General features: G+C 65.6%; 1 protein-coding gene across 2 annotated transcripts in view; it reads left to right on the top strand.

Annotated features, from left to right (window-relative positions):
- Positions 1 to 216: 216 nt before the first annotated feature.
- PDE2A (phosphodiesterase 2A) overlaps positions 217 to 22992 on the top strand; it is a 54887-nt gene continuing 32111 nt past the window's right edge. For both annotated transcript variants that reach the window (XR_013953641.1, XM_080599838.1), the window contains exons 1-2: positions 217 to 464; positions 22930 to 22990. Coding sequence is in view for 1 of the 2 variants with exons in the window: in XM_080599838.1 (XP_080455964.1) it covers positions 397 to 464; positions 22930 to 22990 (129 nt within the window). In the remaining variant the exon portion in view is untranslated. The remainder of the gene's footprint in view (positions 465 to 22929; positions 22991 to 22992) is intronic.

Raw genomic sequence — 22992 nt, 5'->3', positions numbered from 1 at the left:
CGGCGCGGCGCTGCGGGCGCGGCCGGGCGCGGCGTGCGGCGGCCGGGCGCGGGGGGCAAGTGCGGAGCCCATCGGGCCCTCCGCCGGAGCGCCTCGGCCCCCGCCCAGCCCCGCGGAGCCGCAGCGGAGCCGTCAATCAGCGCCCCCCCCCTCCCCTTTCTCCCCCCCCCTCCCTTTTTCTCGCCCCCCCCCCTTTCCCCCCCCCTCTCCGCACGCCTCGGCGCGCTGCATCGGGCTCGGTGACAGCAGCGGGCTGGAGGCAGCCTCGCCGAGCGGCTCCGCTCCCAGCCAGCGCCGAGCAGGGCGCAGCGGAGGCTTCTCGCTGCTCGCAGCCGCCGGCAGCCCCCGCCGAGCCCCCGCCGCCCGCCTGGCAGGGCTGCCGAAGCATGCGGAGCCATGGGGCAGGGCTGCGGACACTCCATCCTCTGCCGGAGCCAGCCGTACCAGGCGGCCGCGTCTGACCTGTGAGTCCCCTCCCGTCGCCACCGGGGATGGGGGGACCGAGCCGGGAAGGGGGGGGATGCTCCGGGAAGGGGGGGGATGCTCCGGGAAGGGGGGGGATGCTCCGGGAAGGGGGGGATGCTCCGGGAAGGGGGGATGCTCCGGGAGGGGTCCTCCAGGGGGCTGCGGGGCGAGGGAGCGGGGGATGCGTGGGGAGAGGGGAGGCAGGAGAAAAGTTCCTGCTGCATGACAGCTGGAGGAGAGGGGGCACGGCGGGGCCCTGACCCCCCTGTTGCCCCGCTGGTGATCGCCCAGGGCAGGTCACTGGTTGTGGAGACTGAAGGGCTGCGTGCCGGAGGGCCGCCGTGCTCAGCATCCCTGCGTTTCGTGAGCCACGCTCACCCCACCACGTTTTCATATGGGGGTGGAAGGCTGTGGGCCCTGCGGTGGCCCTAGGGGGGGCACGGCCAGGCACCGGATGCCTTGGTGAAGTGTGGGTCAGGCCTCCGAATAGTGGTTCCCACAGCTTCACGCAGGGCAGGGCAGCCACCCCCGCACACCCACCCACGCAACAGGTCCGGGGGTCCGGGTGTTGCTGCACCTGCCTGCGTGCAGCAGGGTGGGGAAGGGTCTCCGAGGCTCAGCGGGGCTCCTGCTCCACTGGCACAGGCAGCAGGGGCTCTGCGCACGAGCGTGGGGTGACCTTGCTCAGGGATGACAGTGCTCCCTGGAAGCGGTGAAGGGTGATGCTCTGGAGAGCCCACGTGGGAAGCGGGGCTGAGCTGGCTAATGGGAAGCATGCGGTGCCTGAATTCCCAGCACCCAGGGCTCTGCTGGGGGATGGCGGAGACCCCCGGCGCTGCGTGCGTGTGTGCAGCGCTCACGAGGCTCCACAGCTGCTGGCTAGCAGGCTGTGCAGAGGCGGTTTGCAGTACGTGGGTGCTCTGCCTCCGAGTGCCTGGATATCTTGGGTGCTCCCCGTCCCTTACCCCTGGGGCAGCTGCTGCACAGCCCTTCGGATCCCACCCTGCCAGAGGGGTGGGCTGAGCCGGCAGGGAAGGGATGCAGGCAGAGGGGGAGAGGAGGAAGGCGGCTCGGTGCTTGCATTCCTTTGTCTGGCAGTGCCAGCTCCACGTGCTCAGACAGCGGCCGAGCCGCCTGGCTTGGCAGCACAGCCTGGGAGCAGCCTCCGAGCTGCGTGGGGATGAGCCTGGGAGCACCCTGAGCTCCCCTTGGGTGTGTTCACAGATCCCCTAATGCCAGAGCACTGGGGCGCAGGGGAAGGCTTCTCCTGCTTCAGCACAGAGCTTTTCCCTCCCTGCACCCCGCAGATTTCACACCTTCAGGGAGGTGACCTTCAGATAAGTTTGCCCCTCTCTAGTAGAAAATACCCTACAGCATCTCCTCTACCTACAGCCCCACACATGGTGGGGCTTAGACCCACCTTGCCTTACACCAGGGCACAAAGAGCTTCCGTGGGTGCTGGCCCCGTCTCCTGCCCTGGCAGCCTCCTTCCCCCGACCCTCCTGGCTCGCTTTCTGGCGCCGAGTGCTTTGTTCCCCGCAGAGACACTTTTATGCCGCCATCAGGACATGTGCCCGTGTCCTTTCCTTTAAGCAAAACACACAAAGGGCTCGAAATGCCATGCTATCCCCATGTTTCCTCTGGCTGGAGCTCCTCTTGTGACTTGCAGCTGCTGCTTAATGACCTTTAAGGCAGGTGGATGCTGCCGAAACTGTGTGCAGCCGGACTGGCCGGGCCTGCGGAGCCGCCGGGGTGACCCGAGAAACTTCCCCCTTTATCCAGGGTGTAGCCTCACCTTCTGCCTAGATGTCTGACCATGTTCCTGCACACCCTGGGGGCTGTGCAGAGGTGGAAAAGCTTCCCAAGTGCTGTTCTCCGGCAACCTGCTCCAGGGAACCTGCTTTGGCAGGGAGGATGGACCCGATGATCTCTTGAGGTCCCTTCCAACCCCTACAAGTCTGTGATTCTCTCGTCCCCACGTGCACGGTGCAGCCCCGTCAATAAGTTCTGATTTATTTTGCAGGTGGCAGCCAGTCAAGTGCCATTTTGTGTTATCCAGGTCACGTTTTAACCCATTTCCTCTTTTCTTTCCCCCGGCGGGAAGCGTGCTCCTGGGCGGGCGGCTCCTGACCCGGTTAGCGGCGCGTGCTGGATGCGAGGGTGCCCGGAGCGGGTGCTGTCAGCACGCCTCGCAAGCACGGCCAGCCGTGGAGAGCAGGATCCGAACCCTCTGCACGGTTGCAAACCGCCCTCTCCCCTCTTCCACCAGGATCCCATCTGCATGTTAAAGCAGGGCGCAGCGTGGGGGGGGGCCCGCGGGAAGCATTGTGGATAGCCCTGCTCCGGGAGGGATGAGCTGGGAACCAGAGCTGGGATTAAATCCGAGAGGAGAATGCAAAGTGGCCTCGTCAGCAGTGCCCTGCTCCTCGTGTCCCCGCTGCATGCAGCGTGAGCAGGAGGCGAGCAGGCACGCACGAGGAGGGCAGCCCCGGCTGCGTGTGCCGGGACGGAGAGCACGTCCAGCTGGACACGGTGCCGGAGCATCCGAGTGAGGCCAAGGGCAGGATCTGGCAGCAGCTGGGGCTGGAGGAGAAACTGCCAAGCTCGGCGGGCTGAAAACGTGCTGGTGGAGGAGATAAGGCACCGAGGGCTGGCGCAGGGAAGGTCCGGGCTTGGCGGGGGCTGTGGTGGTTGTGGGTCTTGGGAAGCCCTTGGGAATCACTGGAGCAAAGGTGCTGGGGACCTGCGAGGGGACAAAGGTGTTTCCTGCGCATCTTTGTGCCTTCGTGTTTACTCCAGGTAAATGTCACATCCTGACCGCCTGCCTCCATCGATGCTCGTGCAAGCGATGCGCGATGCGCCTGCCCCCCCCCAATCTCTGATGCACGGGGCTGGGAGCGGCTCCATCCTGGGGGTGCCCAGAGGAGCAGCAGGAGGGGCTGTTACGCCTCCCTTTGCTCCCAGAGCGTGGCCAGAAGGGCCTCAGAGACGTGGCTTGCTCTGGTGACATTATGCTGCCCCGTGGAAAGGGGCCGAGCCGCGTTTTGGGGCTCTCCAAGCGCCTGCGCAGAGCAAGGGCAGGCTGACGAACACCCCGGGGACCGCCCCAAACCCGTGCCTTGGCAGCCGGTGATTATTCCCAGCCCCTGTCTTGCAGGTCTGAAGCACTCTGCAAGGCTGGATCTGGCCCCACAAGGGGAACGAGGTGGATCCAGGAGCGGATGGGCCCCGGCCCGTGGGGATGTCTGGCAGCGGAGCTGGGGCAGGAGGCACGTCGGCATCACCCCGACGCTTCAGCACACAGCCCTGGAGAGGCAGGAGGGTGACCGGGAGAGGCTGGGATCCACCCGAGAGTCCTCCTGGCTCCACTGTGCCCTGCTGAGCTCTGCCTGGGGACACCAGGCTTGGTGCTACCCACGCACGTTGAGGTTCAGGGAGGATTTTAGTGTGATGCAGGCTTTGCATCCGACTGTGCTGCTCGTCCACAGGGCAGGGGAGCGGGCTTCGGCCATGCCTTGCTGGCAGCAAGATATCTGGGTTATGCTGGATCCACGCAGATCCAGGAGGGGGAAGGAAGCCGTGAAAACACAATACCAGTGCCTCAGGCTCCGGGCAGCCTGGCCGGGGGGGGCTTTCCCCCATTGCAGCCCCCTCCTGTCTGCTGCAGGCCTTTGCGGAGCAGAAGCAAGGGGAGGCTCTGTGCGTGTGGAAGGAGAGGAGACGGGGAGCGCTGGAGCAGCGGGGTGCCCGGGGAGGTCCCCTTTTGGCATGGGATGCATGGACCTGCAGCAGGATGGGGCTCCTGGGGCGGCCGGGAGCCTCCTCTTCACCTCCCCCTGAGCATTCTCAGCATCCAGCCTCCCTCCAGCCTCCCCCCGAGCATCCTCGGAGCCGCCAGCGGTGCTCAAGTGCTGGGAATTCACCTCTGGTGCTCGCCGGCTGCCGGCCAGCTGCTGGCGCAGACGCAGGCAACCAGGCCAGACCCTGCTCCGCCTCGCAGGCTGGCATCAGCCCCTTGTGCCCCACGCATCCCCCTGCGAGACGTGGGCCCGGAGGAGATAACAGCTGGCTGAGCCGCGCCGCCGGCTCCAGGGCCAGAGGACGAGCATCGATCCGGGGCAGGAATCCAGCTCCTGCAGCTCCTGGCTGGGGGATGCTGGATCTCCCCGGGGCAGCGCTGCACACCGCGGCCCTTTCTGGGAACCCCCCCTGCCTTCGCCCAGCCCTCCGCGCTCTCCTCCCCAGCCTGGTACTCGATTTCGCTTTTGTCTCCTTCCCAGCTCCCACGTGGCTCGCCGAGAGCTGCGCTGGGCCGCAGCCAGCGGCTCAGGCCGGGAAGCACGGGGCTGCCTGGGACTTTCTGCCCCCGTCCATCCCTCCCCTGCCAGGGCTGAGCTGCCCTACTTAATGCTCGGGCTGGTCTCTGGGGTGGGGGGGCGAGGGGGTGGGCGAGCCCGAGGATGCTTTGTCCGTGCGGCCGCTCTGTCAGCAGGCAGCAGCGGGAGGGCTGCGGGCAGGGGGAGGCCGGGGAGGGCGCAGGCGTGCGGCTCCCCCCGCAGCCGCAGCAGTGGGGGTAAAATCCTGCTGGGGGGGGGGGCTGGACCCCGGGTCGGTGGCGGTGCTTCAGGGGTTCCCAGCTGGCAGGCGCTCTCGGTGAGCGGTGCGCGGCGCTGTGGCACCCTTGGGCCATGGGGAGGTCTCCCCAGAGCCCTGTCACCCGTGTGAGAGCCCTCAAGGAGTGGCCTGCAGCCTGCTGCAGATCCTGAGTGCTCCTGGGGACTCCTGGGGGGGTTCCTCCCTGCCACCCAGCTCCTGCAGCCCCCCGGGGCCAGTTTGGGAAAACCACCGGGTGGGAAGGCTGCAAACCTTCCCTTTGCAGGCAGCGCTTTTGGGTGGGCTCAGGCCTTCCGAGCGCTTGGCAATGTGTGTTTTCCCGAACAAACGGAGTAGAAAAAGGAGGTGGTTTTGGATGGATTCATCTCCTGCAGGAACTGTTACTACCTGCCGTTTGGCTCTTCGGTTTGGGAGCGGGTCCCATCGGCCTGGCACTGGCGTTTCGGGGGGCTGACGGTGGCTTTGCAGAGCGCTTTGGGGCCACCAAACCCCTTCTTCTGCCAGAAGCAGAGGAGGGCGATGGCACCTGAGAAGGAAAAAAGCAAACAGCAGCTTTGGCGGCAGCCTGGAAGTGATGCCTGAGCCAGAAAGCCTCCCCTGGCTTCTGATCGCTTCCCTGAGCCACCCAGCCCCTTCCCAGCTAGTTATTAGCTTGCACGTTTCAGCTGGGTGACTCAGAAGACAGTGAGGAGCTATTTATAATGAGCATTTGAAAGGCTAAGCCTGTTTCAGGGCTTTTTCCCCCCCCCTTCCCTTGAGCTGTCGCAGGGCAAAGTCGCCCGTGCTCCCTCTCGCCCTGGCCCAGCGTGCCCGTGGCCGTGCAGGAGGAGGGAAGCTGCTGCTCCGAGGTGGTGACAACCTGGCCCAAAAACCTCCTGTCTGCATGAGCAGCTCCCCAAGCACCTCGCTGTCCCGGTGTTACGGACAGCAAAATTCAGAGATGGGGCAGGGAAGTGCGGTTTTGGGGTTGCTGCACCCCGAGCAGGGTGGCGATGCTGCTGCTCCTCCGCCTCCTGCAGAGCCAGGGCCAGCGGGACCCAACCCGTGCCCATTTCTCCGCATGGAAAACCTCTGCGCAAACCCCTCCTCGCAGGCAGGGCTCCCCGCAGCTCACCCCGTCGCACAGATGGGGACAAGGTGCTGTGTCCCACAGCCTCTCAGGGAGCTGCTCCCTGGGACCTGAGCCCTTCCCGGCTTGGATGCTGCCCAGCTGGGTGAGCCCGAGGCTGGCTCTGAGCGCACGAAGCCCTGGCGAGCGCTCGGATTTATCACCCTGGTGAGGATGTCACGCTGGTGGAGCCAGCGGGTGTTTGGAGACGGCTCCAGGAGCTGGGTTTTGCTGATCCAAAGCAGGAGCCCCAAGCAGGAGGGACCACGGGGTGGGTGCTGTGGGTGGGGAGCGGGCGGGGATGCCACGGGTTCCTGCTTTCCCCCAGAATTAATAAAATGAGCCGGGGCCTGAGCTCTCCTCTCTGCACGGCGATGTGCTGAAGCTCCGCGCTCGCTCAGCCCGCTGCGGTCCCGTTTGGAGCGGGATAAGTGCTGAAGGCAGCATCCTTCCCACGTGCAACAAGGAGGCAGAATTTGGGCAGCCTTTAAACAAGAAATCGCCGCCGAGCAAGGCGATGGGCAGAGGTGTTGGCACCAGCGAAATCTTTAATCTCCCAGCTCGAGCCGAGTGACAACACTTGCCCTGATGGTTTTGTTATCAGCAGCCCCGGGCACGAAATCTCTGCCCACGAGCTGGGTGCACTCTGGCCGGGCTGGGTCCGGCCGGGTGATGGAGGTGCTTGGTGGTCCCGCGGAGCTCGGGCACCCCAGGGCTTGAGACATCCTTTGGGGGCACCTCGGGTTTCTGGTCGGGAGGGACATCAGGGCCGCGTGCTGCTCGGGACTGACGCAGAGCCAGCAAAACGCTGGCGGAGGAAGCACCCGAAATTTCAGGGGCTGTTTGAGCCCGGTGAGGAGGGCGAGCGCCTCGCTGGGCCACGTCCCCGCGGTGTCTGGAGAGGGGAGGGAAGGCAGTGAAGGCAGGCAGAGGCAGGGCCTGGCTCCCAGGGCTGGAGGTGCCCCGTTCGGGTGGGGAGGGCTTGCCGTGGAGGAGCAGCGTGACCTTTCGTAATTCAATTCCTGCTCTTTTATTTCCCCCGGTTACCTCCAGCGCTCTGCTTTGTCGGAGGCTTGAGTTCCCATAGCAGAGCACTGCAACGTTCGAATCGCAGGGATTTTTTTTTTTACCAGCTGGCTGCTGCAGGTCGAGCATCCCCCGAAATAAACACAAGGCCCCTTTGGGTGCTGGTTTCCTCTGGCCAAATTGAGGCTGCGGCGCAGAGGCAGCCGCAGCCACCCCGAGCGCTCCCCCCTGCAGGTGCTGGGGGGTGAGGGCGCGGGGGCTGAGCCCTGCTCGCTGCACCCAGACAAACGGGGGGCTCCCCACCTGCCCCACGGCTCGGGGGCTGAGCCAGCCCCTCCAAACGTGGGGCTGTGGGGAGGAGAAGGGGGGTCTCTGCCCCCGTGGATGGCGTGGGAGGCTGGGGCGAGCACGGAGGGGCTGTGCGGAGGTGGGGTCCTGGCAGCCCTGTGGGGCGCGCGGCGCTGCTGGGGACCCTTCCCCGCCGAGCTGGCACGGCGCTGTGACAGCAGGTCCGTGGGCTGGCGAGCCTGCAGCTCCGAAATAAGTGCAAAGTCAGCCTTGCTCATGCGTTGCTGTACATCAGAGCTGGGGAGCGGGGTGCTGGAGCCGGAGCTCAGCGTGCGGGGAGCGGTGGCGGGTGCCGGCCACGCAGCGTGGGCAGGGGGCACCTCCCTCCGATCCCTCCCGCGCTTTGAGGTCTGCTGGTGCTCGGCAGGGGCAGGAGACGTGGTCCTGCCTCGGATGGGTTGGATCCTGCCCCGCACCCCCTGGTCAGTGGCACCCGGGCTGGGAGCAGGGAGCCAGCAGCACACCATGGGGCAAAGCCACTGATTTATTTAACGTGACCCATCGCTTAATGAGACCCATCTTTAACCGCCGGACCAGCCCCAGTGCTTATCTTAATGACAGCAGCGGTTGGCTGCTTGGCGCTGAGTGGGGTTTGTGGCCGAAGAGCTGGTGCCGGGGGCTCTGTGGGGACTTTGGGCACGTCCGTGAGGGTTCACAGCATCTCCTCGCCGCGGCCAAGCTGCCCCCCGACCTTCACACCTCTGCTGCACGGCCCCATCTGCTGTAGGGCCGGCCATGGGGCTGGGGCCAGCTGCCCCCAGCACCCCGCCGCTGCCCCCCGTCACCCCCCCCGGAGCCTGCCCTCAGCAGACAGCGATGCAGGGAGATGTCTGCTCGTCGCACCGCAGGCTCGCGCAGACGGCAGCCGCCGCGCCACGTATTAAGGACAAGCTCTGCTCTCGCCCTCCGGGCGTTGCGGCTGCGGTGCTCACGGCAGGGGCTCAGCACCCCCTGCTCCGGGTCTGCTGGGCGGCCTCATCCTGCAGGATGGATGGTAGGGCTTGGTGGGGGGGCTTGGTGCCCCCTGCCCACCCGGTGAGGGTGGCAGCAAGCCCGGAGGAGCTCGGTGATGGTGGCACGAAGAGGGCTGGATGCGGTGCTTGCAGCAGGGCTCTGGGGAGATGGAGGTTGCACGCACACGTGCACAAGTGCACACGTACACAAACACACCTGTGTGCACACGCCAGCCCCTTCCCTGCTGGTTTTTGCCACCAGTGCCTGTCCCAGCCCCATTACTCTTGTCCCTGCTCCTGGCCGAGCCACGGCTGCTGCCGGGAGGTGGCACCGGCCCTGGCCCCCGTGGCCCCCTCCCAGGAAAAGCTGCGACGTTGCAAGTTAAAAACCCTGGGCTCAGCTCAGCGAGATGCTGCTTTTAAGCAAATGGGTGTCAGCTGAAGCAGCTCTCGTTTTAACAAGCCTCAGAGGCATGAGAGACTTTTAGCCGTGTCCTTCCCCTTCCCATTCCTGACGTTCCAGATACCCGGCTGGCTCTGGCTAACAGGAATATTTTGTATTTGCACCGTGCGTTTCCTCCTCCGGGGTCTGGTGCATTCATTTCGTTGTCGTTGGGATGGGGCTAATTTCGGAGGGGAAGCCAGCCCGGTGCACATCGTAGGAGCACGTGGAGGCTTCAGCTGAAGTCGTGGCGTGGAGCTGCCGGGAGGATTTGGGCACCAGGGGAGGTGGGAGCGGGATGGGCAGGGGGCAGAGGCAGGACGTGGAGCTCCTGCTCCTCCCCAAAAAGCACCGGGATCCTGCTGGAATTGGGATGGAAAGACTGGGGGAATGGGAATGGAATTGGAATGGGAATTGGAATTGGAATGGAAAAACTGGGGGCTCAGACCCGCTGCAGGGGAAGCAAAAACGCAGGGCCAGAGTGGCACTGGGGAGGGAGAGGAGGCAGAAGGAAGCGCCACCTCCGGCTCCTCTTTTTCTCCCGGTTATCAACTAAACCTCCTAATTGAATGATGAGTTGGCAAAGTCTGTAACGCTGCATTTATTCAAGGACAACTCCCAGGAGAGCCAGGGGTAACCGTGCGTTTCCTCTCCGCCCCGCCGCGCCTCCTGCCTGCTGCCGAGGATCTCGGTGTCAGCGCCCCGGCGCTGTGCTCAGACCCTCGGGGTGCTGGTGCCCCTTCCTGCTGCTCTCTGCTCTGGTCCCGGTGGGCGAAGCTCTGCATTTCCACCATCCCCCCTTGGGGACGGCCCGTGGGACCTCAGGGCTTCCCCCGTCAGCCAGGACCTGGCATCTCCGAGGTGCGGCGCGCTGAGAATTTGGCGGCTTCAGGATGCGGTCAGGCCACATTCCTGGGGCTCCTTGGAGTGCCGGATGCGTGCCCGCTCCCCAGCTGCTCCGTGGGCGTGCGGCGCTGCTGGGACAGCACCGAGGAAGTGCGCCTGCCGTGCAAACACCGCTCAGTGCACCCAGCCGGAGCGGCGGCACTCGGGGCTCGAGGCGTTTGCTGAGCAAACAGAGCGCACCGGGAAGCCCGGGGTGCCACCTTTCCCCTCCCCTCCCATGCTCCTGCCAGCTGCTGCGGCCCCGCGGCATCCTGCGGCACCTGCCCATTAATATTCATGCTGCAATTACCCACAGCAAACGTCGGATCCAAACGAGCCACCCGAGCTACGTGGTGGCTCCGCTCGTCCTGCGCGTGGGGCCGCTCGATCCCGGGGCGCAGGGCACGGCGCAGGGCACCCGACGTCCCCGCAGCCCCTAACGCCCACTCCATGCCCTGCGTTTCCATGGTGAAATCCTTCGGTTTGGGGCTTGCTGCCTACAGTAAACAGGCGATTTTCTGTCGCTGCTTGGGGCCGGGCAGGATGAGCCACGGAGCGCCAGGGGTCAGCACTGGAGGTTTGCTCTGTGCCACCCAAACCCTTTCTGCCCATGGGGTCTGCGCTCCCCATGCCCCCGTGGCTTCGCTCCTGTCCTCCCCTGTCAGACAGGGCTTTATCGAGGCTGGGGCAGATTACATCTCCCGTGCTGCCTTTGTCTAGAAACGAGTTGTCAGCTGCCGGGGCTGTCTGGCCGGCGCGGCAGCGCTAAGGCTGTCGTGTCCGTTCGGGTCCCACTTATCCCTTTCATCACATTTTTCCCTGCCAGATATGCTCCCAAGCCACCCCTGCCCACCAAGCCGGGACCCCAAGCCTGTCCCCCCACGACTCAGTCATATCCAGGGGGGCTTTCTCCACCTTGCTGCCCCCTCCCCTGCTCCAGGGACCTCTTGCACCCACCGCAGGAGGGAATGCAGCTGCTGGGGACTTGGAACATGGGACATGGGGACAGGGGACATGGGACACAGGACATGCTGTGCAGAGATGCACCCATCAGGACCACTCCCCCCCTCTCACCACTCACCCCAAGCATCCTCTCCAGCGACCCCAGCTCGCTCCTGCGCCCTGCCACGGGCCACCCAGCTCCGAGGTCACCGCTGTCACCGGAGCCACCCCTCGCCGACAGCCTGCCCCGCCGGGGACCTCGGTGGCGGGGGGACGAGGCTTCGCCTTGCAGGGGACACGTGCAGCCCTCCGCGTTTCCAGATCGCTGGGAGCTTGTGTACTTGTGGGCCGCTAAGTGCTGTAATTACAGATGTGCTTTAATTAGCATAATTGCGTTTCTGCACAAATAAAACATTTGGCGGAGTAATTCCTCGCCTGCAGCTCTGAGAGCAGAGCAGAGGGGAGCGGGGCCACCCCCGGTCCCACCAGGTTGGGGAGGGGAGGCTGGCATGGAGAGCAGCTGGGGGCGGGGGGCTGGTGCCCGGACACCCCCTGGGTTTGCTGGGATATGGCATTGGGTTTGCTGAGATATGGCACTGGGTTTGCTGGGACACTGTACTGGGTTTGCTGGGACATGGCACTGGGTTTGCTGGGACACTGTGGCACTGGGTTTGCTGGGATGTGGCACTAGGGCATGGCATTGGATGTACTGGGCCACAGCACTGGCTTTGCTGGGATGCGGTACCAGTCTTGCTGGGACATGGCATTGGTTTTACTGGGACATAGAACTGGGCTGGATGGGGCATGGCACTGGGTTTGTTGGGACATGACACTGGGCTGGATGGGACACAGCACTGGGTGTACTGGGCCATGGCACTGGGTTTCCTAGGGCACTGTACTGGTTTTACTGGAACATAGCGCTGGGTTTTCTGGGACACGGCACTGGGTTTGCTCCTTCATCACCCTGGGGATCCCAAAAAGGATGCACGAGCAGATGGCAGTGGGAATCCAGCCCATATACACACGATGCTGGGACATCTGTGCCCCCTGTCCCCCTGCGGGCAGCCCCTGTCCCTGTCCCACCACCGGGCAGCGTCGCGGCCACCTCGTCCCGAGCACCTCGTCTCCTTGTGCCTCGGGACTGAGCCGAAAGGAAATGAGCCCCAGCATCATCTGGCGAAGGGCTGGGAAAGCAGCTAATTACCGCACGACTGCAGGCTTTGCTAAATGCCCTTTTCGTCGAAATAAAATAATAAAAGGAAAAAAAAAAAAGGGAAGAAAAAAAAAATTCCATTTTTCTCGAGCTGGAAATGAAAGTGATTATGTAACAAGCAATAAATTACTTAAAAAGAATGACTCATTAGAGCAAATACAGAAAAGTCACCGCATATTTTTAGCTCGAACGCCCTGTACCCTGCGGTAACCCCGCGGGGGTGCCGGGGGGCGCAGGCTGCCCCCTCCCCTCGCCCCTCGCCAGGGCCGGGGCTGTCGCTGCCCCCCCCAGGGGTTTTGCCCCGTGGTGGCCGTGATGGGGCCGGGGGACCCCGCTTTGTGCCCCCCCCAGCCGTTCCCCTGGGGCCTGTTGAACACGAGCCCCTCGCCGAGCCCCAGCGTGCCGCTCCCTGCCCGGAGAGCCTGACGAATTAATTTGGAAATGGAAGCGACGAACAAGTTAATTGGAGGAGAAAAAAAGAAGAGCGAGAGAGCGATCCAGTTTTAATCCAGGTTAAATTGGCGAGTGAAGGCGTCGTTAACGAAGGAGAGATAACGAGGGGAATTGGAGCAGGCAGGTGCGGGGCTGCCGGCTCAGCTCCTGCCAGGCGGGAGGGTGGCAGCAGGTGCCCAGCTGGGGACACGGGAAGCCAGCAGAGCGCGTCCCTTAACGGAGATCCCTGGGGACACCAGGGCAGGAGACAGAGCCGGGGGTCACCCATGGATGGGGGGGGCCCTGAGAGCTGCCACCACCCCTTTGCTGCCCCTCGGCCTGTGCGCAGCATCCTCGTGCCCTGCTGTGCCGAGGAGGAGGAGGAGATGATTTCACCCTGGAAGGTGTCCAAAAGAGCTGGGGCCCTCTTGTGTCCCTTTTTTTGAGGTGCCCCTCCTTGGGTCTACAGGTGGAACTGGGGGCCTTTTTGAAGAGGGTACGGCAGCCAAATCCGATGTGTGCGTGCTGGCAGCTGGTGAGCTGCTGCAGGACACGGGGGCTGGGGGGGGCTGCAAGGGGTGCGGGGCAAACCCAGGTTGGGCTCAGAGCATCACCGGGTCGGGCTCGGAGCTCCCCCAGGTTGGGGCTTGGAGCTCCCCAGATCGGACTCAGAACATCCCTGGGTCAGGCTTGGAGCACCTCCAGTGCAGGCTCGGAGCTCCCCCAGGTCAGGCTCGGATCAGGGATCAGGCTCAGAACATCCCTGGGTCAGGCTCAGAACATCCCTGGGTCAGTCTCAGAGCACCCCTGGGTTGGGCTCAGAGCACCCCAAGGTTGGAGCTTGGAGCATCCCTGGGTCAGGCTCAGAGCACTCCCAGTTTGGAGCTTCAAGCACCCCCCAGGTCATGCTCAGGGCACCCCATACTCAGGGGATTTGCAGATCAGGTCTGCCTTGAGCCCCCCCCCAAGTCCCACGGCTGTGCATGTGAGCTCACCTGGTGCCAGCAGCGAGACCTCAGCTCCGCTGTCACTTGGGGGCCACCCCCGGCCCCGCGAGGGGCTGGATGGTGCTGGGTGGCAGAAATCCCCTCTTGCAGCCGCAGCCCGGCCAGCACGGAGGTGAGCGAGGCACGACTCGTCCCGCTGCCCGCGGATGTTGCCTATTACTCTTTTATTTAATCCGGCACTAAATGAACGTCCTCCGCGCGCCCGGGGTCTTCCTTATTGCTGCCCGGCCACCTGCAGCGGCTGCTGGCGCAGTCATTAACGCGCTAACGATTTGCGTAAGTACCTCTGGACGAGCACTGCCCGCCCGGCTCGGGTGCTTCATTTGTTCTTCGCCTGTAATGTAGCAGAAGATAAATTTACAGCGATAAAAGGGGGGGAAAAAGTCCCCAGTAAGGCAAAATGGTACAAAGCCTGCGGTGCTGCGAGGCTGCCCGCCGGTGCCCCCCATCCCTGCAGCCCCCGAGGGATGGGGATGTCCCAAAAGCGGGGCTGTGGCCGTGGAGGTGAGGCCAAGCCATGGCCGAGGCTGGGCTGGAGATGTCCAGAAGCACCAGGGTCTGCACGTCTGTGGGGTGACAGCGTGGGGACACGCCGTGTCCCTGCGTGGGGGCTCGGGTGCGCTGAGCGGTGAGGACAGGGTGGCGCGGCAGAGCCAGTGCCATCGCCGCGTCCACAGGGGGGGTGCCGGGGGCTTGTCACCCGCCTTGCTGTCACAGTGGGAGCTCTGGAGGGAAGTGGCAGGGACAGGGCTGGCCCTCTGGACGCAAGCTGTCCTCCAGGCACATGCTGTCCCCCAGGCACAAGCTGTCCCCTTGGGTGCAGGCTGTCCCCTGGATGCACGCTGTCCCTGGATGAATGCTGGACGCACACTGTCCCTGCATGCACGCTGTCCCCTGCATGCACGCTGTCCCTGCATGCACACTGTCCCTGCATGCACACTGTCCCCTGGACACACGCTGTCCCTCCGGACACACGCAGTCTCCCAGGCACGTGCCGTCCCCCGAGCGCCTGCTGTCCCCCGGACACGTGCTGTCCCTTGAGGCACACGCTGTCTCTCCCGATCCGCGCTCTCTGCAGGCACACGCTGTCCCCAAAACACATGCTGTCCCTCTGGACACGTCCAGCTCTCCCCTGAGACACGCGCTGTCCCTTCAGACATGCGCTGTCCCACTGGACGCGTCCCGTCCCTTGGGACATGCTGCACCTTAAGGCACCCGCTGTCCCCAGATGTGCAGCGCCCACCAGGACACACATTGTCCCTCCAGGCACCCCCTGTCCCTCGGGATGCCTGCTGTCCCCCAGCGTGTCCCTCCCCAGATGCACGTTCCTCCAGATGCACACTGTCCCTCTGGGCACGATCTGTCCCTCGCTGTCCCTGCGGATGTCACCTGTCCCTCGTCCCTCCGAGCCTGCAGCAGGAGCGTGCCCCGGTCCCTGCGTGCAGGACACAACGTGGGCTGCGTGTGACAGCAGGGCCGAGCCTCGGGGTGCAAAACCCTTTGCAGAGCAGGCTCAGGAAGCTGGCAGCAGCCATGGCCGGGGCTGGCTGGCACCCACGGGGCCCCGGGGCTCAGCGCCACTGCTGGGTGCTCGCTGCTGAGCCCTCGGTGCAGCAAACACACCCTGCTGCACCCAGACCTTCCCCAAGGGCCCCTCGGGACACAGCAAGGGCCCAGCTCCCAGCCAAGCCCCCTCCAACAGCCCCTGGCTTGCAGGTGCCGTGCGCGGGGGGGGGAAACACGCCAAGCACCATGGCGCTTTGGGGCTGGGGGGGCCGCAGCGTCCCCCCGCTGCCCGCGCCGCCGGCTCCCAGCGGTCTCCATAGAGATCCTGGCAGAGCTTCATCACTTATTCATCGCCGGGCCCTTCCTTTTCCAGCTAAGAGCACGGAGATAGCAGTAACGGCAGCAACGGGGACAACAAGCCCGTGCCTGCGCCCCCTGGACGTGCCACCAGCGTTTTGGGGGCACGGCAGCTCCTGCCGCCAGCTCTGCCATGGAGCGGGGCACCGGGACGTCCCCTCCTGGCGCTGGGTTTGTGCCCGGTGGGGTAGGGATGGGGTGAGCCCGGGGTCCCGTCTCATTGCTCGGGGTGAGGCAGCTGCCCCCAGACCCTGCTGGTGATGAGGGAGCCCGGTGCGGGCAGACGCAGGGGCTCAGCGCGGTGCTGAGCTGCCACGGGGCGGCACGGGTGCAGGCACAGGGTTGCAAGAGGTGCAGGGGTGCATGGGGGGCAAATACGAGGCTGCGCAGGGTGCGCGCACAGACACAGACCCAGTGCACACAAATATTCACCCCCTCACCCTCCCACACACATACATTCCCCCCCCCCCGTGCACGCCCACCCCCACACATCAGTGTGCACGTGCCCCCCCCCCAAGCGCGCACGCCCACCCCCTGTGCACGTACACACTCCCCGCGTGCAAACCACACCCACCCACCCACCCACGCCCCTGTGCATGCACGCTCTGCACGCACGGACAGCTCTGCTAACGCATCCATGTGCACCCCCCGCACGCACAGCACCGTCCGTGCACCCCCACGTGCAGCCACACACCCGTGCGTCCCCGTGTACACCCCATGCATGTACACGTGCACACCTCCATGCGTGCAAACACACTCCACACGCAGGCCCCCCCCCCCCGTGCATGCCCCCCGATGTGCGCACACACAGACGTGCAAGCCCACAGGTAACACACAACCCGCGCACACGCAGGCTCACAGCTCTGCACGCCTGCTTGTGCACACACACACACACACAACACACAGACCGGGAGGGGGGCTGCAGGAGCAGCTCCCAGCACAGCCCTGGCACTGGGTTCCTGCCCCGCTCTTCCTCCCAGCCCTGCTGCAGGTCTTCCTCACACCTGCACACGCGCTCCCTGCGGGCAGCCCGCAGCCACGCGGCAAGGCCGAACCTGTCCTTCCCGACCCCAAAAAGCAGGGCAGGGCACGCCGGGGCGGCTGCTGCCAGGCTGCCAGGCACATTTATCAACACAGGCTGAGGAAGAGGAACATCGCCTCCTTCCTCTGCGAGCAGTGAATGCGGCTTTGATTTGTGGCCGTGCCAAAACCCCGAGCAGGGGATGCGCCGCTGGGGAGGGGTGGCAGGGCTGGGGTCTCCATCGTCCCCTGCCACACACCTGAGGGATGCAAGGAGGGCGTCCTGATGCTTGCACCGTTGCTGCACCCCCTCCTGCCTCCCCGAGGGCACCGCTTGCCCCTCGGGGCCACCCCTGTCCCTGTGCCTGGCTGTGCCTCGGTGCCTGCTGCGTGCATGTCCCTGGGTTAATGAGGCTGTGCTGAGGCTCAGCACCACTGCCGGGTTAATGAGGCTGTGCTGATCCACCACGATGTGCAGCCCCACCAGCACAGCTGGTGCCAGCCACTCTCCCCCTGCCCTGGCTTTGTGCATGGCAGTGTGGCACCCAGTGCCCCCCAGTTCGCCCAGTAGCAGCTGGGGGCGCAGCCCTGGGGGAGGTTCTGCCTAAATGCGACCCGCAAAAGGGGCTGGGTGTGGGGTGAAACACGTTGTAGGGCTGCTCCCTGGGCTCGGCGTTGCTTCTTAGCCCTCACAAATCACTCGGCTTCGACGCCTTGCTGCCAGCGCTCTCCGAGGGAAGCGCCCGGCCGCGGGTCCCGAGCCCCGGGGGGATTTCTCCCGGGTTGGAGCAGCGCCTTGGTGCCACGTAAGGGTTAACGTTTCCTAGCCCAGCGAACTTTGCTCCCTCCCAGGCAATTAAATACCCTCTGGCTGGAGCTGCCTGTCGATGCCTGGCGGGTTTCCAGCCCTGCCGAGTCCCTGAAGACGCGGGGCCGACCGATTGATCGAGCCCGGGCTGGGAGCAGGGAAAAACACACCGAAATGCGCCGACCACGGCCGGGAAGCTCTCCGCTTAGATTTACTCCCCAGAGCCCACTGGGGCAGGGGCACGGCGCTGCCACATCCCCGTCTGACATCTCCCTCCGCGAGGCTGTGTAAACCAGCGAGCTGCTGCTAATTGCACGGGGTCATTAACGAGCGGGCGCTCTGTGGCATTAAGGCGCTGCTTCTCTGCAAGCAGCCCGCGCACACCTGCGGTCCCGCGGCCCTGCTCCCCATGCTGTGGGGCGGACGGGGGGGGGACGGGGCCAGCCCACACTGCGCCCTTGTGTGGCCCCAGCAATGGCCCCTCTGTCCCCAGGGCAGCTGTGCCAGGCCCACGTCCCGCGCGAGCGACCGCGTGCCTCGCTTGGCACGGCCCCTGCCGTGCACCCGGCTCTTCCCCGGGGACAATTGGGCCCCCGTCTGCCGGCCCCACGGGACATCTGCTGCGTGCACGGAGCACAGGACCCGAATCTGAGCGGGCAGGATCCATCCAGGCTGAGCAGAACCCGTGGGCTGAGAGGATGTTCGGTCCCCGCAGCGTGGTGTCCCCGAAGCTGGGGACCGCGGGGCTGTGCCGTGGGGACCTGGGGGTGCTGAGGGTCCCGAGGTGGCCTGGGCACGGTGTGGGGCACATCGGCTGCCCCACGGTGAGGTGCTGGCTGTGGGGCAGAACTGAGTGGGGTGGGCACCCAGCCCCAGCCTCCCCGGTGCTTGAAGCTGGCAATTTGGTGCTGCACGGCTCCGGCTGGAAATAGCCCTCGCACCCCCCCCCCCCCCCCGCCGCCTCCCTCAGCCCCGCCGGGGTGCCACGCCGCGGCTGCGCTGGTGCCCTGCTGCTGCCTGCTTCATTAAGGCCAGCAGCTGACGAATCTCCCCGCGCCTCGTCTTGCTGGGATCGCTAATTATAGCACAGCCCTGGGGTGACTCACCGGGAGCAGCCCCCGGCCCCGGCTCTGTCCTTTCCCCCAGCCCCAGGGGTCCCAGCGCTAAGCCAGCAGCTCAGCATCCCACCGCCCCTTTGCCCAGCAGGGTGAGCGGGGATTTCAGCCCCGGGGCTGGTTGTGAGGTGTTTTTCCACCCCTTGCACGTGGATGTGCACAGCCTGGTGATGGGAAGCGCCGCTTTCCAGCCCAAATGCCCGCAGCCGAGCGCTGCTGCAGGGGGCTCAGGTCGATCCTGCTCATGCAGAGGGCTGTGACAGCGGGGACAGGGCACGGCCCCAGGTGCAAAACCCCCTGGCCAGGTGGATGCTGCATCCCCTCCAAGGACCCTCTCGGCTGGGACATTTCCTCCAGCAGCAGCCCTTGGGGACGAGGTGAGGATGGGGGTCCCATCCTGCCCGGCACAGGGGTGCTCGCCCCCAGGCTCCGGGGCAGTTGGCAGCCACGTCTGCGGCTCCAGAGCTGTTTGCAGCATCTGTCTCCAAGCATGAGCCCGCATCTCGGCGGCACTTATCCCCATTGCCATAGAAACACACCCTCGCTGCGGGCTGCGAGCCGCGGGGATCGAGCCCACAGCCTCCGGCACTGGGGCTCGGAGGCTCCTGGCTGCGGGGCGAGGTGGGGAAACTGAGGCTGGAGGGGAGGAAAAGCCTCCCCAAAGGGTTCCTCTGGAGGCTGGGAGGGCTGAGGAGCTCGCAAGCGTCTGACCTCTCGCCCTCTCTCCTTTTCATCTGCCGGCAGTGGGAGGAGAAAAAAAAACACAAAAAACTGAGACCAAAAATCCACAGCGGGGATTTGAGCAGATCTAAGGGCACCAACGGGGCGTGGGGTGGGCAGTGGGGCGCGGGGGCGAGGCAGCCTGCTGCCCACGGGGCTTTGACGGGAGGCCAAGGCCCTAGAGAGAGGAAAAAGCTCCTGGTGTCCCCGAGGGGGCGAGGAGCAGAGCCCAGAGAGATGTCGTTGCTCAGGGTGAGGTGCCTGTCACTGTGTGCCATCACTGGGTGGTGTGCCATCACCGTGAGCCATCACCGGGAGAGGTGCCATCTTCGTGTCCTGCCACCGTGTAGGGTGCCATCACCATGTGCCATACCAGGTGAGGTGCCATCACCATGTGCCGTCACCATGTAGGGTGCCATCACCACATGCAGTCACCAGGCAAGGTGCTGTCACCGTCTGCCATCACTGGGTGGTGTGCCATCATCGTGTGTCACCCCTGGGTGAGGTGCCATCACCGTGAGCCATCACTGGGTGGTGCGCCATCACTATGTGCCATTCCAGGTGGGGTGCCCATCACCACGTGCCATCACCGTGTAGGGTTTCATGTCTGTGTCCCATCACCGGGTGAGGTGCCCATCTCTGTGTGCCACCCCTGGGTGAGGTGCCATCGCCATGTGCCATCACTGGGTGGTGTGCCATCACTATGTGCCATACCAGGTGGGGTGCGCATCACCATGTGCCATCACCGTGTAGGGTTTCATCTCTGTGTCCCATCACTGGGTGATGTGCCCACCTCTGTGTGCCATTACCTGGTGAGGTGCCATCCCCATGAGCCATCCCCAGGTGAGGTACCATCACCATGTGCCATGTCACTTGAGGTGCCATCCCCACGTACCATCCCCAGCTGAGGTGCCCATCCCCACGTGCCATATCAGGTAATATATCATGCCATATCATCCCCACGTGCCGTCCCCAGGCGACGTGCCTTCCCCACGTGCCATCCCCCGGTGAGGCACCCACCTCCCTGCAGCCAGGGCTGTGGCACCCCCTCGGTCCCAGGGTGCTGCCAGACATCGCCAAGGGCCGAGGACCTGCGGGCAGAGCCGGGAGCTCTCGTCCCCGTCCCCCCCCGGGCCAGGAGGGTCCCTGCCCGGCCGCTTCGCCCCCTGCGCGCCCCGGGGCCGGCGGGGGCGTCCTTCGGGCTGGCCCGGGTGGCTCTGGCCACTAGATGGCCCTGCGGCTCCGCCGGGCCCCCCCGAGCCCCCCCCCGCCCGGCACCGCCCGGGGGCTGCGGGGTGCGAGGAGCAGGGAATGGGGGGCAGGGAATGGGGGGCAGGGAATGGGGGACAGGGAATGGGGAGCTGGGCATGGGGGGCAGGGAATGGGGACAGGGAATGGGGAGCAGGGAATGGGGACAGGGAATGGGGAGCTGGGAATGGGGAGCTGGGAATGGGGACAGGGAATGGGGAGCAGGGAATGGGGACAGGGAATGGGGAGCTGGGAATGGGGGACAGGGAATGGGGAGCTGGGCATGGGGGGCAGGGAATAGGGGGCAGGGAATGGGGACAGGGAATGGGGAGCAGGGAATGGGGACAGGGAATGGGGAGCTGGGAATGGGGAGCTGGGAATGGGGAGCTGGGAATGGGGACAGGGAATGGGGAGCAGGGAATGGGGACAGGGAATGGGGACCTGGGAATGGGGAGCTGGGAATGGGGACAGGGAATGGGGAGCTGGGCATGGGGGCAGGGAATAGGGGGCAGGGAATGGGGAGCAGGGAATGGGGACAGGGAATGGGGTGCAGGTTGGAGGGTGCAGCATGCAGGGTGCAGGGTGCCACATGCTCTGCAGGGTCAGGGTGCACCATGAAGGGAGCAGGGTGCGGGGTGTGCAGCCCAGGATGCAGCTCGTGGGGTGCAGAACGCACCGCGTGGGGTGCAGGACACATTGTGTGGGGTGCAGGATGCAATCTGTGGGGTGCAGGAGGCATCATGTGGGGTGCAGGATGCAATTTGTGGGGTGCAGGGTGCAGGGCGCAGCACACAGGGGACACAGGGGGCTGCCACCTCGCGTTGGCAGCAGCTGGAGCTGGAGCAGTGTCCCTGCAGAGGGGAAGGGCTCACGAGGAATGGTGATTTGGGGGCTGTTGGGGCCCTGCAGCCAAAACATCCCGGAAGTCAGAGCTGCAGCCATGGCTCAGCCCTCGGCCCCGGGGCTGCGCGGACACCCCGTGCCCACCCGCCTGGGCTCTGCTTTTGGTGCAGGAAACACAGAGGGGAACGGGAATTCCTCTGTAGGGTGTGCTGGGGGCATGAAGTGAGTAGGGGAGAGCCCGGAGAGAGCCCCAGTGATGTAGCAGCAAAGGGGGGATGAGTCGGGAAAACACCCAGGGGGGCTCTGGATGCCACTGCCATTTGGGTTGGGGTCCATGCCGGTGACGCCTGGGGTGGGCTGAGGGGGTGGTTGGGGCTGGGCATGGAACGCAGCCCCGCGGAGCTCCTGTCTTTGTTGGGGAGCTGGGAAAGGCAGCGCCACCCCGCAGCCCCTTCGCCAGAGGAGGATGAGGAGGGGGCCCGAGGCCAGGCTGCGGCCCCCCGGTGCCCCTCGAGGGGCGCAGACGGGGACGGGGCACGCCGTGGAGGAACCCGCGCCGCCACGTGCGCTCCCCACCTGAGCCTGCCCCTCGATAAAGGCTCGAGATAACGCTGGCAGCCGCTCGGAGCAGCCTCTGCCAGAGGCTAAGAGCCCGAGCAGCACTTAAGGAACTGTTACGGGTGGCTTAGGCCAGCTCAGCTCCGATTTATCTGATCTGGGTGGCGAGGAAACCCCGGCTGGGCTGAGGGAAGGCTTTTGGGGGGGCCTCCCCTCGCTCGGCGGGGCTGGCCTCTGCCCCGGGAAGCGGGCAGGATGCGGCCCCAGCGCGGTGCTTTCCCCGCCTGCAGACCCCTCTCCTTCTCCCTTTGTTGTACGGGTCCCTGCGGGATGCCGGGGCGCAGGAGCACCCTGCTGCTCCTCCGCGTGTGCTGCCCCCGGTATCCACATGGATCGGGCATGTGGCACCCCAAAACCCCTGTGGTGGGGTGGCATTGCTCCCCCCCCCCCCCCCCCATTGCTCTGGAGGAGGATGGGGGGGTTTCTCCTCTTTCTTTGCCCTCTCCCCCTGCTTTCCCCAGGGGAGGCTCCGGGGAAGGAGGGCAGCTGGGCTCGGGCAGGGTCCCGCAGCAGCACGATTCGGGGCTGGCACCGAGCAGCGCCGCCACCCAGCTCCAGGGGCCGGGGGGGGTGGGGGGGGGCTCATCCCTGCCAAGAAGGGGAGGGGGCTTCTGGCTGGGAATTCAGTTGGGGAGGGGGAAATTCCCACCAAGAGCACGGGGGGGGCACACACCTCCCTGCTGGGGCAGCAGGAGGCTGGGGGTGAGCAGCCCCCGCACCCCTACGGGGGGGTCGTTTCCAGGAGGTGTGTGCCCCCTGTCTTGTGGGGGGGTGGCTCATCCAATATGGGGCTTTTAAAGGCGGCATCCCCAAAATCCCCCAGGGACGGGGGCTTCCCCCAGCCCAAGGTGGGGGTGACATGAAGGGGGGTGGGGACGCGCCCCCCCCCCCAGCCCCTCTCCAAGTGCCCGGACCCACCGGGGCTCACCCCGCAGCAGGAGCACCGCTCGCAGCCCACCCCCCCTTGGGGTCCCCCACCGCCGGGTGGGGGCAGTGCCCCGTGTCCCCCCCCCCTCCCCTTAATCCCCCCCTCCCGGTCCCCGCGGTCCCCGCAGCAGGTGCGGAGCGGAGCGGAGCGCAGGGCGGAGCGGGGCGGGGAGCGCAGGGCCCGCACCCCCCCTGCCCGGGGGCGGGGAGCGCAGCGGGGCCGTGCCGAGCCGAGCCGTGCCGAGCCGTGCCGTGCCGCTCCGAACCGGGCCGGGAGGCGGCATGGTGCTGGTGCTGCAGCATCTCCTCACCGCCCTCCTTCAATTTTTCAGACGGGGCCAGCAGGTCTTCCTGAAGGTGGAGGACGCCGTGCCCGGCTCCGAGGCGCTACAGGT

This window comes from Anser brachyrhynchus, assembly GCF_964034855.1.
Source record: "Anser brachyrhynchus genome assembly, chromosome: 1".
Taxonomy (NCBI): Eukaryota; Metazoa; Chordata; class Aves; order Anseriformes; family Anatidae; genus Anser; species Anser brachyrhynchus.
Note: the sequence above shows the minus strand (reverse complement) of the source record. Positions and strands in the feature narration are given on the sequence as shown.